Source organism: Bolinopsis microptera, chromosome 3 (genome assembly GCF_026151205.1).
Source record: "Bolinopsis microptera isolate Bmic1 chromosome 3, MBARI_Bmic_1.0, whole genome shotgun sequence".
Lineage (NCBI taxonomy): Eukaryota > Metazoa > Ctenophora > Tentaculata > Lobata > Bolinopsidae > Bolinopsis > Bolinopsis microptera.
The window spans coordinates 5,574,264-5,589,617 of record NC_087074.1 but is presented as its reverse complement, the minus strand read 5'-3'; the positions used below and the strand labels follow the sequence as shown (position 1 = coordinate 5,589,617).

Sequence of the window (15,354 nt, the reverse complement as noted above, 5' to 3'; positions counted from 1 at the left end):
TTATTATATGTTAACATGTACAATATATTATGTTGAATAATGTATATTATATTATATGTCGCTTTGCCGATATTTTCTGAACGTCACGTCCTGTTATTGAAGAGTAACGAAATAGATTTGTTCTAGAAGGGAACCCATAAAAATTAGCATCTTTCAATGATCTAAAGATAGCTCACAAATTCACAAGATGATTTTGTATGTGTTACAATTTTGTAACACTTTTGTGGCAAAGTCATCTGTTTAATGCACCTGTCAAAGTCATGAACGCAGGGGAATGACTGAAGTTTGAGCATACATCAAGGCTCGGGGAAAACATCTCATTTTCGATACTTCTCGCGACTTCTTTACATTCTTTCCCCGGACTAAAACTTACAATATTATGTTATATATATTATGATCTTTAAAAGTTTCAAATTCTCTAAACTATTTTAAGCCTGTGAAACAGTAAAATCACCACAGGTTAAAATCATAAAATTCCCAGAAAAAAATAACAAATTCCAAGCTTAACATTAAAGTTAATTTAAAACATTCATATCAACATATTTTCTAACTTCCTGTACCCTGGTTGCCAGGCAATTAACCCAGTAACTTCAAACCCAGTGCGTACTTAACACTTCAACACTAACAACACTGCATTATTATATAGCTTTATAATGCCCCGATACTACTAGCGCGGAAACATACCCTCTCCTTCAGAATATTCTATATTCAGGGCATATTTTTAGCGGCGTTAAAATTGAGATTTTGACAAATTATGTACACTTGAACCTGAATTTCTTATCACTTGTCGACATGACAGGGAGGAGAAGTCGTGCAAATTTGATCAAGTAAGGTCTCCCAGTCAAGGTCTGTACCCACAACAACGCGCCAGTACCTCTAATATCACGTGACCGCACCTCTGACAGTTTGGTTTCAAGTTATGCGTCACGTGACGGACGAGGGTGCGGTTTATTATTGATATACGGGTTTGCTCTAGCCTATAATATGATAATATATAATTATTAGATTTCACTGAGAGAAAGTTGGTGTCCTCCCTGCGTTGATAACTAATGAACTCGTTTAATTTAAGATAAAGTTGCTGCCAATATTACAGTGAAACTATTGCTCCACCAATAGGGGGCTCTCCCCGGCAAATGTTTCATTATTAAGTAAAGTCAATAAGTCTGAGCTGCTGTAATGCAGCTGTTCGGGGACGTTGTTTAACCAGGGTATCTAAGTGGTAAAGTGGTATAACACAACACTGCCTCCCCACTCAGTGCGTCAAGGTGAGTGCTAGAGTGAATTGTTGAGATGTTCCTGTAACGCTGTAAACACGCTCAACATATTTAACATAAAGATAGGATATTATGTGCTGGTGACATTAAAGTAGCAGATTTATAACAGAGTGCGGCTTCTGTGAGGAATATAGTATCACATACATGAACATTTGCACTTACTTTATATTGAACACATACTTTATTGAACATACACTGTTTATATAAATTAATAATATTTCGATTCAACTCTTTTTTCGACATTTCACACGAGTTGTCCTCTCCATGCCAGGAATTATAATTAGCGCTGTTGTTAAGTACTGTACAATTTATAATTACCTTGCCTTTAGATCAATTAACAAGTTCCATTTATTGCAAAAAATTTTGGCACACATTATAAAATCTATATCAACAACTACACCTGAGGTTCTAAGTATGTTAAAAATTTAACTAGTGCTGATTTTGGCAGGTGCAAATTCCAAAAATTACAGAATTTGACAAGGTTTGAGAGTTTTGATTGCTTAAAAAGTAATATCACGTGACAGGACAATGTCACGTGACACTATTCGTGACACTATTCAATTTATTAACAGTTGTCTCAGTTTTATCCCGAGTAATTGCAGAACTCAATAATTTACTAACTCCACCAGTGTACACTGTGACTACAAAGTCAGTTGTAAGTTATTTAAGTTATTTGAAGTTATTTGACCACTCAAACCAGGCACCAGCAACAAAGGCCGCAGTCACATGACCACATTTGATCTCTAATTTCTATTATTATAGAGATTAGAGATCATATCATACCGTGACCTGCAGTTCTCTCGGTACTTGGAACTTAAATGTAACTAAACCATTCACACATTCTCCTCGGAGTGTTACAATTGAAGATGCGGACTTAATTGTTGCGCAGAGGGCACAAGGGAAGATAACTGGGAAACCTTACAAATTCTGCAGATTCAATTAATTCGCGGTGAAACTCTTTATTTTCTGGAATTAAATACAAAATTTCTTCAGTCCAACATGTACATTGTAATTTGATCTGGTGCCCATTTAACATTCAAACCACTGAATCCGTGAAATCACTTAAATACATTAGAATGATTTACGAAAGCTTTGATATTTAAAAGGTATGGAATTTAAATGGTCCACGAAGTCGTTTCATTCATCCTCACTTGCTATTTAAAACGTTTACTTTCAAAGTGATCACTGAAGCAAAGAGGCGCTATTCTACTGCACGTGTTTGACCAATCTTTACAATACATCTAATGTACACCGGTTATATACTCTAATATGAACTTGCGGAGAAATAGGAAATTTCCCCTTTTTGTTTTGATTCAGCGATCTAGAGGGCTGATTCATCAATACAGTGAGAGGAATTGAGAGGACGTGGTATCTTATACACCGCACTGACTAACCTCGCAATGACTAATCTCGCACTATGTATTTATTTTCAATAATCGCATTCATATATTCGACACTACATAATTTGTCTCAATTAAAGTTCGAATGTGTGTTGGCAGTGGCTCAAAGGTGCCTCAAGGCTATTGGACAGCTCTCAAATAGTGACAAATCACGGTATAGTACCTCTTGAATTATGCACACACAGACATTGCGGCGCTCGATTCAATTACACGGACAGAGGTAATGGTGCTCGGCCTTTATATTAAAGTTCTAATGTATTGTCACAATAGTGACTTTAATATTAGACCCGACACTTGAGCAGTCCAAGTCAAATCTCAGCAATGCAGAAATATAGAGTCAACACCAGTTTAGTGATCCATCAGGGAGGCAGTTTCTATTAGGACCAGGACCGGGAGTTTCTATCTTGCTTTTACGGCGCTATATGAAACTTTAACACATTCCTGGGTATTGGTATATAAATAACAAAATTTAGTCGACCCCAGCACCGGCCGTTTGATAACCTATCGAAGTATCATTTTATGCAATCAGCCTGGCGACCACGTTAAATAACTTCAAAACTTGTTGCGAGTCGTTTCTCCTGTATTTCAAATAAAATATATAAGCTAAGTAACCACAAACAAAAGTCTACACGTCACGCCAACACGATAGAATTGCCGCGCTGTGTTCAAGTAAATCCGTTAGCTGCTGGGGCGAAGTGTAGAAATTGGTCGAACCATTCAGTGGATGGCTGGGCGTTTTGCCATAATATTACACCTGAACTATATAATGGGGGGGGTGACATGTCTCCAATGTCTCCAATGTCTTTTGTCTTTTTTGAAAAGATAGGGTGCAGAGACATGTCCTGGAGACATTGGAGACATTGGAGACACAGCTTTTGGAGACATTGGAGACATTGGAGACATTGTGGACATTGGAGACATTGGAGACAAAGCTTTTGGAGACATTGGAGACATTGGAGACACTGGAGACGTAGATGTATGATTGGAGAAGGAGGAGGATCTAGGAGGAGGATGACCCAGGAGGAGGACTCAGGAAGAGAAGGAGGAGGATGAGGACTCAGGAAGAGGACTGAGGAGGACTGAGAAGGAGGAGGACTGAGGAGTACTGAGGAGGATGGCTGAGGAGGATGGCTGAGGAGGATGACTGAGAGGGAGGAGGAGGAGGAGGAAGAGGAAAAGGACTGAGGAGGAGGAGTAGGACTGAGGAGGAGAAGGAGGAGGACCTAGGAGGAGGACCCAGAAAGAGGACTCAGGAGGAGGAGGAGGAGAACTCAGGAAAAGGACTGAGAAGGAGGAGGACTCAGGAGTACTGAAGAGGATGACTGAGGAGGAGGAGGAGGAGAAGGACTGAGGAGGAGAAGGAGAAGGTGGAGGAACTAGGAGGAGGATGAACCAGGAGGGGGACTCAGGAGGAAGAGGAGGAGGACTCAGGAGGAGGACTTAGGAGGAATGAGAAGGAGGAGGACTGAGGAAAACTGAGGCGGAGGAGGAGGACTGAATAGGAGGAGGGGGACTGGGGAGGACTGAGGAGGAGGAGGACTGACGAGAAGGATGAGGAGGAGGACTGAGGACTGAGGACTGAGGAGGAAGAGGAGGAGGATGAAGAGGAGGAAGAGGACCCAGGAAGAGGAGGACTGAAGAGGACGATGAGGATGAGGACTGAGGAGGAGGAGGAGGACTGAGGAGGATGGCTGAGGAGGATGACTGAAAGGGAGGAGGAGGAGGACTGAGGAGGAGGAGGAGAAGGACTGAGGAGGAGAAGGAGGAGGACCTAGGAGGAGAAGGACCCAGGAGGAGGACTCAGGAGGAGGACTCAGGAGAAGGACTCAGGAAAACTGAAGAGTGAATAGGAGGAGGAGGGGGAGGACCTAGGAGGAGGAGGACCGAGAAGGAGGACTGAGGAGGAGGAGGAGGAGGAGAACTCAGGAAGAGGACTGAGGAGGACTGAGAAGGAGGAGGACTGAGAAGGAGGAGGACTGAGGAGTACTGAAGAGGATGACTGAGGAGGAGAGGAGGAGAAGGACTGAGGAGGAGAAGGAGAAGGTGGAGGAACTAGGAGGAGGATGAACCAGGAGGAGGACTCAGGAGGAAGAGGGGGAGGACTCAGGAGGAGGACTTAGGAGGAATGAGAAGGAGGAGGACTGAGGAGAACTGAGGAGGAGGAGGAGGACTGAATAGGAGGAGGAGGGGGACTGGGGAGGACTGAGGAGGAGGAGGACTGACGAGAAGGATGAGGAGGAGGACTGAGGACTGAGGACTGAGGAGGAAGAGGAGGATGAAGAGGAGGAAGAGGACCCAGGAGGAGGAGGACTGAAGAGGACGATGAGGATGAGGACTGAGGAGGAGGAGGACTGAGGAGGATGGCTGAGGAGGATGACTGAGAGGGAGGAGGAGGAGGACTGTGAAGGATGAGGAGGAGGACTGAGGACTGAGGACTGAGGAGGAAGAGGAGGAGGATGAAGAGGAGGAAGAGGACCCAGGAAGAGGAGGACTGAAGAGGACGATGAGGATGAGGACTGAGGAGGAGGAGGAGGACTGAGGAGGATGGCTGAGGAGGATGACTGAAAGGGAGGAGGAGGAGGACTGAGGAGGAGGAGGAGAAGGACTGAGGAGGAGAAGGAGGAGGACCTAGGAGGAGAAGGACCCAGGAGGAGGACTCAGGAGGAGGACTCAGGAGAAGGACTCAGGAAAACTGAAGAGTGAATAGGAGGAGGAGGGGGAGGACCTAGGAGGAGGAGGACCGAGAAGGAGGACTGAGGAGGAGGAGGAGGAGGAGAACTCAGGAAGAGGACTGAGGAGGACTGAGAAGGAGGAGGACTGAGAAGGAGGAGGACTGAGGAGTACTGAAGAGGATGACTGAGGAGGAGAGGAGGAGAAGGACTGAGGAGGAGAAGGAGAAGGTGGAGGAACTAGGAGGAGGATGAACCAGGAGGAGGACTCAGGAGGAAGAGGGGGAGGACTCAGGAGGAGGACTTAGGAGGAATGAGAAGGAGGAGGACTGAGGAGAACTGAGGAGGAGGAGGAGGACTGAATAGGAGGAGGAGGGGGACTGGGGAGGACTGAGGAGGAGGAGGACTGACGAGAAGGATGAGGAGGAGGACTGAGGACTGAGGACTGAGGAGGAAGAGGAGGATGAAGAGGAGGAAGAGGACCCAGGAGGAGGAGGACTGAAGAGGACGATGAGGATGAGGACTGAGGAGGAGGAGGACTGAGGAGGATGGCTGAGGAGGATGACTGAGAGGGAGGAGGAGGAGGACTGAGGAGGAGGAGGAGAAGGACTGAGGAGGAGAAGGAGGAGGACCTAGGAGGAGGACCCAGGAGGAGGACTCAGGAGGAGGACTCAGGAGAAGGACTCAGGAAAACTGAGGAGTGAATAGGAGGAGGAGGGGGAGGACCTAGGAGGAGAAGGACCCAGAAGGAGGACTGAGGAGGAGGAGAACTCAGGAAGAGGACTGAGGAGGACTGAGAAGGAGGAGGACTGAGGAGTACTGAAGAGGATGACTGAGGAGGAGGAGGAGGAGAATGACTGAGGAGGAGAAGGAGAAGGTGGAGGAACTAGGAGGAGGATGAACCAGGAGGAGGACTCAGGAGGAAGAGGGGGAGGACTCAGGAGGAGGACTCAGGAAGAGGACTCAGGAGGAGGACTGAGAAGGAGGAGGACTGAGGAGAACTGAGGAGGAGGAGGATGAGGACTGAATAGGAGGGGGGACTGGGGGAGGACTGAGGAGGAGGGGGACTTGGGGAGGACTGAGGAGGAGGAGGAAGACTGACGAGAAAGATGAGGAGGAGGACTGAAGAGGAGGACTGATGATTGAGGAGGAAGAGGAGGAGGATGAAGAGGAGTAGGAGGACTCAGGAGGAGGAGGACTCAGGAGGAGGAGGACTCAGGAGGAGGAGGACTCAGGAGGAGGAGGAGAACGACTGAGGAGGACTGAGGAGGAAGAGGAGGAGGAGGAGGAGGAGGAGGAGGAGGAGGCTGTGTCTCCAATGTCTCCAAAAGCTGTGTCTCTAATGTCCCCAATGTCCCAAATGTCCCCAATGTCTCCAATGTCTCCAAAAGCTGTGTCTCCAATGTCTCCAAAAGCTGTGTCTCTAATGTCCCCAATGTCCCAAATGTCCCAAATGTCTCCAATGTCTCCAAAAGCTGTGTCTCCAATGTCTCCAATGTCTCCAATGTCTCCAATGTCTTTGTCTTTTTCGAAAAGATAAGGTGCGGGAGACATTGGAGACATGTCACCCCCCCCCCCCCCCCCCCCCCCCCCCCCCCCCACTATAATATACCTGGTGGTTCTGTTACTGTCTTGTAGTTGTTTTGGTCATGTGACCTACTATTTTACAAGCTGATTCATCAACTTGGATAAAATGAGACATTGCATTCTTTCTGAAGAGGAATGGGTAGATTGTGTTGGTAAAGAAACAATAATTGTTGTGGCCATGCCCATATATGGCAAGAAATGGAACGCTCGAAGGTGCACAGAATTTTGCAATAACGACAGCTTTTTGACATATTGAGGGTTAGCAGCACAATTCACAAGTGAACTCAACGACATAATCGAAATCTTGAGCCACTTAAAATCGTATGATTGTTGACCATGAATGGAGATATGACTGCAATGTGCGATGGGTGGAGTAGTTCAAATGTCATGGTAAAGAGAAGAAACGCATCCGTAGTGCTAATATAAGGTCTACTAAGTGGATCCTGAGTACCTGGTCCACTAGCTCTCCTCGGGGGAGACAGCCTCCCTGTTCATCAAGTGTGCTACTTTAATCTTACCACACCTTGCTCCTGATGGTGAAACGGTAAATACTGCTTTCAGGATTGGTGATTATAATTGACTCCCTGTTGATCAAGTGTGCTACTTTAATCTTACCACACCTTGCTCCTGATGGTGAAACGGTAAATACTGTTTTCAGGATTGGTGATTATAATTGACTCCCTGTTGATCAAGTGTGCTACTTTAATCTTACCACACCTTGCTCCTGCTGGTGAAACGGTAAATACTGTTTTCAGGATTGGATCTTATAATGATGGATACAAAAAATCTGGAACACTGTGCTGGCATTGTCTATGACATCATTTCAACTAGTGGAGTTTAAATATCCATATTATTGACAATAGAGATATTTGTAATTCACCATGGTGGTGAAATATAAAAGTAGGGATGGGCCTTTTAATCATAATTATACTTTTTTTAGGATTGGATTTTGGTGGTATTTGCAAAACCTCTGGAATACTGTGCTGGGATTTGCAATTACATCATCCACTAGTGCAGTTTAGATATCCATATTATTAACCATTACCAATAACCAGACAGCAATTTTATTATTGAAGTTTTTACTATCAATCTTGTTCTTGTCTGTCAAGTATCACTCACATGATATTTCATTCATTCAAATTTCTGATTGTTTTTTAATAGACTCAGTGAAGAAATGATTTGATAATATGAGTATTATTAACCTTTACCAATAACCAGACAGCTATTTTGTTATTATTGAAGTTTTTACAATCAATCTTGTTCTTGTCTGTCAAGTATCACTCACATGACACATTACCTAATCCTTGACAAAGCCAGGGTATCACACCAATACTCATCCTCAGTAACACCGACAACTAAATAAGGTAAATAATAAAAAGTAATTTAACTCACAGTAAATCATACTAATAAGTGATTTAACTTACAGAGAGAGTGAAGTTGGTAGTTAGTTGAGGGCTCCTCTCCCTTTAACACGATCAAACACGCCAGATTGATTCCTGGGGAAGTAGTTAATATTCAAGTTAAATTACTTATATCGAAGGAGCAGACAAAATATCTTACAATAATTAATCATTAATAATTAACTGTGGGAATCACAGCGAGGTATGCGAGGTATGCGCTCTGCAGAACTACTCTACAGTCGGAGATCTCCCAACTCAAGATCCAGGAACCTGGATCAACCCCCATATCTAATCAATAATACTCAGAGTCATTACATATTGTGCATACCACAATGAATGCTCAGTCAAGCCATTAGTACCCAGTGGGTATTTACCAGCAACACAGCTTAACTGCTCTAAATACCATTAGATGCAGGAAGAATGACTCTCGAGTCTCTAAACCAGAGACAGTACATTATAGAGGACAGTATAATATTATCTAGAGGACAGTATAATATTATCTAGAGGACAGTATAATATTATCTAGAGGACAGTATAATATTATCTAGAGGACAGTATAATATTATCTAGAGGACAGTATAATATTATCTAGAGGACAGTATAATAATGCGGAAATGTTTCCACGTCCGGTGGAATGTTTCAAGCTTTCAAGCTTTATAACCGTTATATTTTGATAAATTGTTACTTAACCATTCAACCGTATCCAACCGGATATTTTCGAGCAGGGAACTTACACCAAGCCGGCAAGTCGTAAAATACCTCCTAGTTAATGCAAGCGAAATAACGGGTATTCTCTGTGGACGGTAAACGGAGCATATTTGCTTTGATTTTAGCGTGAGAAAATACAAAGTTCACTCGAGAATTAAACAAACTAAATTAGATAACCAAGTAAATTAAAGTTGCATGGATATCTTACTATATATAAAGCGAGACGATATATATATGTGTATATATCCGTGCCATTTTACTGACACCACGGCATCAACTTTAACGCGACTTTCCGCAAAAACTGTAAAACATATACAACTGAAACTTTTTTGACTGGGTCAAATGCTTTAATGGCCTTCAAATCAGCATGAAAAAATAAAAAATTGGCCAAGGAATAATAATTTTAGTGCCCAAAATTTGGACTCTCAAGTGGTGTCAAAAACGCGAATTAAATAGGTAATAATTATTTTAGTCTCTCGAGTCTTGACACCACTTTAGGGTTAGACGGGTTCCTGCTAGTTAAATATAATACCTGCGAGTAAGTTTTTCTGTGCTTTAAACCCTTTCTCGTACCACTCAATAGCTAGATCAAGGTACTCCGTGTTGGTCCTTCCTGAACATTTCAATAGATAATTATAATAATTGAATCAACATGATAGAAAGTTATTTCAGTTTACACCCAATAGTTTGAAAAAAATAAACATAGGTACCTACATATTTTATATTAAATTTGAATATTCGAAACATTGATTAGATTATGCAGAAACATACTGCTAGAAATAAAGAAGCACATATTTTGTGATTGCGGTGTGAACAAGTGAGTAAGTTGTTTAATTAATGAATCTCACATCGTGTAAAAGTTCCATTGTAAAGTTGATATTTAAAGCTAGAGTGATTGTTGACGAACTTATATAATAAAAGCATTCCCAGTTGCAGTGTGTTGTTAATATTACAAGTAGCCAGTAAAACACATCGTACTTAAACGTTTCTCTTACATATTATGCAGAGGCACGGAGCGTTTATCAACATTTTATGCAACTTACCTTAAAACATAAATAAAATTTTGTGTAATAACTAATATCACCCCTAGACTGTTCTCGAATTTGTTAGAATAGCACGACTACTCCAATACATCTATCAGTAGTACAGAACACGTATATTATATGCAGAATATCTGGACACGCTGTGTGTTATCTGTACATTTTAATAAGTATATTGTATTACTCTTATCAGATAGTCTGCCAAGTTTGACAGTTCTCCGGAACATGTATATAACTGTTCCAGTTATTTCTACTCTGAAATCTGGTTAAAGCAAGGTTTTCATAAGTATACCCACGTGAAGATACTACACTCTTAAACAATATAATATAGAGAAAAGGGTAAAAGTCTCCGACAGATAAAAAGGGTGGAACTCTACACTTGATTGTCTGGAAGTCTGGACTAATGTGAGGTTAACTGATAAATATTACCAGACTAAGATCTCTAGCTCTTTACAAGGCCAGACATTTTATATCGCACTATCGTTATAGTATATCACGTTATAATACATTCCAGTCACTGCGAACAAACAATTATAATAAAATATACAGCTTCCCACCCACTTCTCACCGTAGTAATAACACGTGATCAATACACCACCAGACACGTGCAGAGAAAAACTTGAACAATTATATCGATTCCAATATTTGTGGGGCAGGTTCGTAGTGAGTAACAAAGGAAGCACACTTAAAGTTCCTCAGCAGGGGTCTGGAATGTATTATTGGTACATGTATTATTGATATTGTTGCGCTGGCATGTTGTCTGGCCTTGTTGTATATCAGCACAGTTACCATGCCAACCTTTTGTTACCATGCCAACCTATTGTAAATACAGGCACTATGGAATGTCGCCATCAACACAGCCAGTATAATGAATATATAAAACATGCCTTAATAAATACCATGTGTACTGTGCAATATATACTGTGTATGTCTGGTTAACAGTGCAGAATTTAATTTAATTCTTCAATTCAATTAATTGAAATAAACTGAAGTATAATATACCAGATCTAGATAATACACATACCTTTATTGATTAAATTATATACGTGCCAATTATTAATGCCAATTAAGCCAAAAACTTTGCTACCAAGTCCAAATTGATATCAGTGCCTCCAGCTGCAGTGCATTAGTGCAGTACTAGTGCAGTAGTGCACTGTACGATATGGCACGCTAGGACGACTCTTATCACCGGCACGACAAAAGGCCCACCCTATTCTAAGATATTATATAGCACCTTACCACCACCTAAATACAAAGAAAGCCATTAAGAACTACGTCACAACTACGTCAAAAGAACTACGTCACAAGAACTACGTCACAAGAAACATTACCTGAGGCCTCGTATTTGCTCTTGTAGATTCTGCCGCACAAAGATGGTATGTCTGTCAAGTTATCTTTATTTTTCATAAGTTTGAGGAGTATCTCCAGTGCTCGGTCTCTCTCGGAATGATCGTCTGGTGAGTGTCTGATGACGGGGGAGGGGGGAATTAGCGGTTGTAAGACGGATATTGTGCCGGACAACCTATTAATCAATCTAGAATGGATGCTTTGTTATGATGATACGATATCTGGCCATTAAATAATATTGTTCAATCATAAGAATATTTAAGTGGATGGTAACCTCTCGAGCGCGAAAGCGTACAGATACTGTATGTGTTGGTGAGATTTAGCACTGTTGTCCGGGAGACTGTCTACAAAACTGATCATACTCTTGTAATCCTGAATAATTAGAATAATTAGAATAACGGCCCAGTACCAGATATCTGAGTAAAAGTACCAAGATATATGAGTAAAACCGGTAATCGTCTGGGGCCTTCCCTACCCCAGACTCAACTGGAAATTTGGTACCAGCTCTGCGCTCTGGTTAATAAGCTGGCGCCATTAAACAGGTGGGAGATGTCACAATCATTAAATGTAGAAGCTAGAGATCTGCTGCTGTGCAGGTTTTACCTTAATATCACGGTAAGATATCAGCAGATCATGGATAGTATCAGTACAGTACAGCTCTTCGGGCTGCTCCTTTATCATTCTCTCAAACTTCCTCAGCTCCTAGAGATAACATAGTGGTTATCAGCAGTGTTACATTAAACTAATCAAATAATTAGGTAATTGTTTAATTGGGGGGAGCCGATAAGAGGTGACAGTAGAGGGTGACACTACAGTACTGCCCCCGGCCACCTGCCAATACTGTACTGACACTACAGTACTGCCCCCGGCCACCTGCCACTGATCATGTGGAGCTAAGAGTGAAGTTATTTAGCAGATCTCAAGAAGCAACGTGTTAATGTGTCAAACAAGCTTGTCGTGCACATAGTTAAAAACTAATTGTATACATGTGATTAGTGTGATTACATGAATATTGAATAAGTGTAGTTATGCTGAACTTTTATCTGCATTTATGAATGGGATTTCAGCATGCCAAGTTTGACTATTCGGTCGATTCAGGCTCCATCTTTTAGTTTAAAAGGAAGCAGATTGCTGTGATATCAGATACTGAGATGATTCTTGTTGGCAGGTTGCCAGCTGACTTAGAAAGGGTCGGGAATGAAATAAACGAATCTTCTGAAGAATTTATGATATATCTTACACCAACTTCACTGAAAGTAGCTGTTATATGAGACAAGAGAAACGCCATCTTAGGATATAATATAAATAGTATTTATTTACCCGCTTGTAGTTGGTAAGATTTAAATTGTTTTTGGATTCCCTAGCTCTTCGTAAATCTCGATGGAAGAACATTTTCAAATGTTTCCTGAAAAATAGACATGAATAATTTTACGGGCAAATATTATCTACTAAACATACTTATACTAACGCAACAAAAGTCAACACTTCGTAAGTTAAAGCGTGTGATGCTTCATCACTTTTACATTAGAAAATGCTCCGAATAACTATACAGTACCATTGTTTACTTGAATAGAAAAACAAAATAGATAGCGGTATTCAAAATAAAATGTGCAGTTAACATGTTGCTTCTGATTTAAAACTAAATTCCTCACCTTTTAACAGGCTGTAAGTTCTTGATTGTTTCTTTGAACCTCTTCTTAAAGAGGACCTGGTTTTGCCCGTAGTCATCGGATAGCAAGATCTGACCTTGTTCGTTGATTGTGTAGGGAATGAACTTGTACTTGTTAGGGGTAACCTGGGTCTGAAATCGAACAATTCGGTTAGTGAATGTTGTTACAAATTTAACGTCCAGAAATGGTAAGAAATTGAAGTGAGATGATTCATTCATTATTCGTGAGTCGAAATGATTGTTTATTAAAATACCTTGACGATGAGAGTCTGATTTGGATCTCTGTCCCACATAACCACAATACTATTAGTCATCTCCCAAAACATCCTCACTGAAACAATCATTGCATAAATAATAGTGAAATTAAAATTGTCGACCCACAATGACACATTTTTTGGATACAATATAATTTTTGAACACAAGAAATTTACAAGGCATCTTCAAAGTTCAACTGGGAATCTTAAATACCAAAATAATTTTTACCTCCAAGGTTGTAGCTCAGATCTGCACACTGTTCTCTGACTGAGAAATCGACGACAGCCACATCAGCATTACAAAACCTGGACCCTTTGTTGATCTCTAGTAACTCCTCAAACAGGATCAACTCACAATCGTAAGAGTATTTCTGAAAGAACAAATCTGCATTATTGAGACAATATCATGAATAAATAAATGAATTAATCATAGTATCATGTAGTATTCATGAAAACCTGCAATATCCTAAAATGATATATTCAAGCCATTGAAGCATAAAAACAGCACTCTATACCTGATTATTAAATCTCAGTTAGCCCTTGTACCCTTTCATACTAAATATAAACATCTTTTTATCGTGGATAGAACTATATACTACACTTCAACAATGATTAGAAGATCTCTATGGATAATTATAAAACTAGATATGTAATGGAAATTAATATTTATACATTAAAGAAAGCTTAAGACAGCTCTTACCTCCCCAGTGCCAGTAGCAATCTTCTTGACTACTTCCCAAGCTTTTAAAGTCTCGGGAAGATCGTGAAACACCCCAACCAATGTCTTTTGCTTAGGCTCATGGTGAGTAGAGTCCATAACTTCAGTTTGCAGCCTCAAAGATTGAGAACAAGTATCATGTCATAGCTGAGATGTAAAAGATCAATTTAAATTTCCAACAGAGAAAGGAAACAAATTGAATATAAACAGAGAGGTATAATTAACATTTCTTTAGCAATACCAATTTCAAATATCAATTGCAATCATCACCAATACCAATTTCAACACATGCTGTTTTTGGGGTAATGATTGTGTCACTAACTAATTGACAAAACTGGATCAAAGTTTCAGTTCCGTATACTTTGTCTCTGTACTTGTACAAGTGACAATTGTAACAAAACTCAATATTTATTTATTTATTTAGGACAAACTTTAAGATTAAAGTTCAATAAACAAGTCTAAACCAGGACATACCTACACAACACAGGGTAATGTAACTGTAGCTGAAACTACTTGTAACACAACTAAGATTTGTAAAATTTGTCCAACTATCGGCCATTTTGTTTGACCATACATTTTAAAAGCCAATAAAATTTAGGAAAGTTATCATTAGCATATCTTCTCAAATAAAACCTGCGTCAATACAAAAACTATAATCTGTCCCGCCACAAGTTCAGAAAGAAAATCTCTTGAGTTTTGATTCAAATCAAATTGTCTCCGCTAATTTTTATAGTTTCTACAACAATGGACAAGGCAAGGGTTAATTTGATTGATTGGAAGACCCGAGGGACACCCATAAGGGATTAGAATCAGGTTTTCTAAATATAAGTAATTTTCAAATTAGTCATATTTAAAATAATTAAAATCAAAAATATAGTGGCTCATAACAGTCTTTATTGAGTTCTCGCTCATTATTTAACACAATAAACTCTTATTTGATAGTGATAAGGGATAGTGTGAATTGTAAAATTAATTTGATAGTCGACTTTTAAATGGTGAAATTTGGAATTTCATGAACATGAATAGTAATGCCATGAGATGTAACGATTTATAATAAATGTCACAGGTATACCTCAACATTGATTATGTCACAGAAATGTTTAACAAAGTAAATAAACAATAATAAACAAAGTAAATAAATAACAAATAAATAAAAGCAGAGTAAAGTTAGTGATGTTAATTTGGAATATGAAATAATATGGCCTAGATTTTATACTTACATTAAATAACATTAAAACAAAAATTAAAAAGCAAGCATGACACAGAGTATGTTCAATATTTGGGCAGT

The 15,354-nt window shown here is 40.4% G+C and overlaps 1 protein-coding gene across 8 annotated transcripts in view; it reads right to left on the bottom strand.

The window, feature by feature from the left end:
* The window catches only part of LOC134813037 (mitogen-activated protein kinase kinase kinase 15-like), an 84,505-nt gene extending 70,285 nt beyond the window's left edge, over nucleotides 1–14,220 (bottom strand). For 7 of the 8 annotated variants that reach the window (XM_063820705.1, XM_063820706.1, XM_063820709.1 and 4 more), the window contains exons 1-10: nucleotides 14,049–14,214; nucleotides 13,578–13,719; nucleotides 13,349–13,425; nucleotides 13,078–13,226; nucleotides 12,746–12,830; nucleotides 12,029–12,127; nucleotides 11,700–11,797; nucleotides 11,410–11,543; nucleotides 9,571–9,651; nucleotides 8,355–8,426 (exon numbers count right to left, since the gene is read on the bottom strand). In XM_063820705.1, coding sequence (XP_063676775.1) covers nucleotides 8,355–8,426; nucleotides 9,571–9,651; nucleotides 11,410–11,543; nucleotides 11,700–11,797; nucleotides 12,029–12,127; nucleotides 12,746–12,830; nucleotides 13,078–13,226; nucleotides 13,349–13,425; nucleotides 13,578–13,719; nucleotides 14,049–14,165 — 1,054 coding nt within the window. In that variant the 5' untranslated portion in view covers nucleotides 14,166–14,214. Of the gene's footprint in view, nucleotides 1–8,354; nucleotides 8,427–9,570; nucleotides 9,652–11,409; nucleotides 11,544–11,699; nucleotides 11,798–12,028; nucleotides 12,128–12,745; nucleotides 12,831–13,077; nucleotides 13,227–13,348; nucleotides 13,426–13,577; nucleotides 13,720–14,048 lie in introns of all 8 variants that reach the window. The other variant, XM_063820707.1, reaches the window with a different exon arrangement.
* Between the last annotated feature and the right edge of the window lie 1,134 nt (nucleotides 14,221–15,354).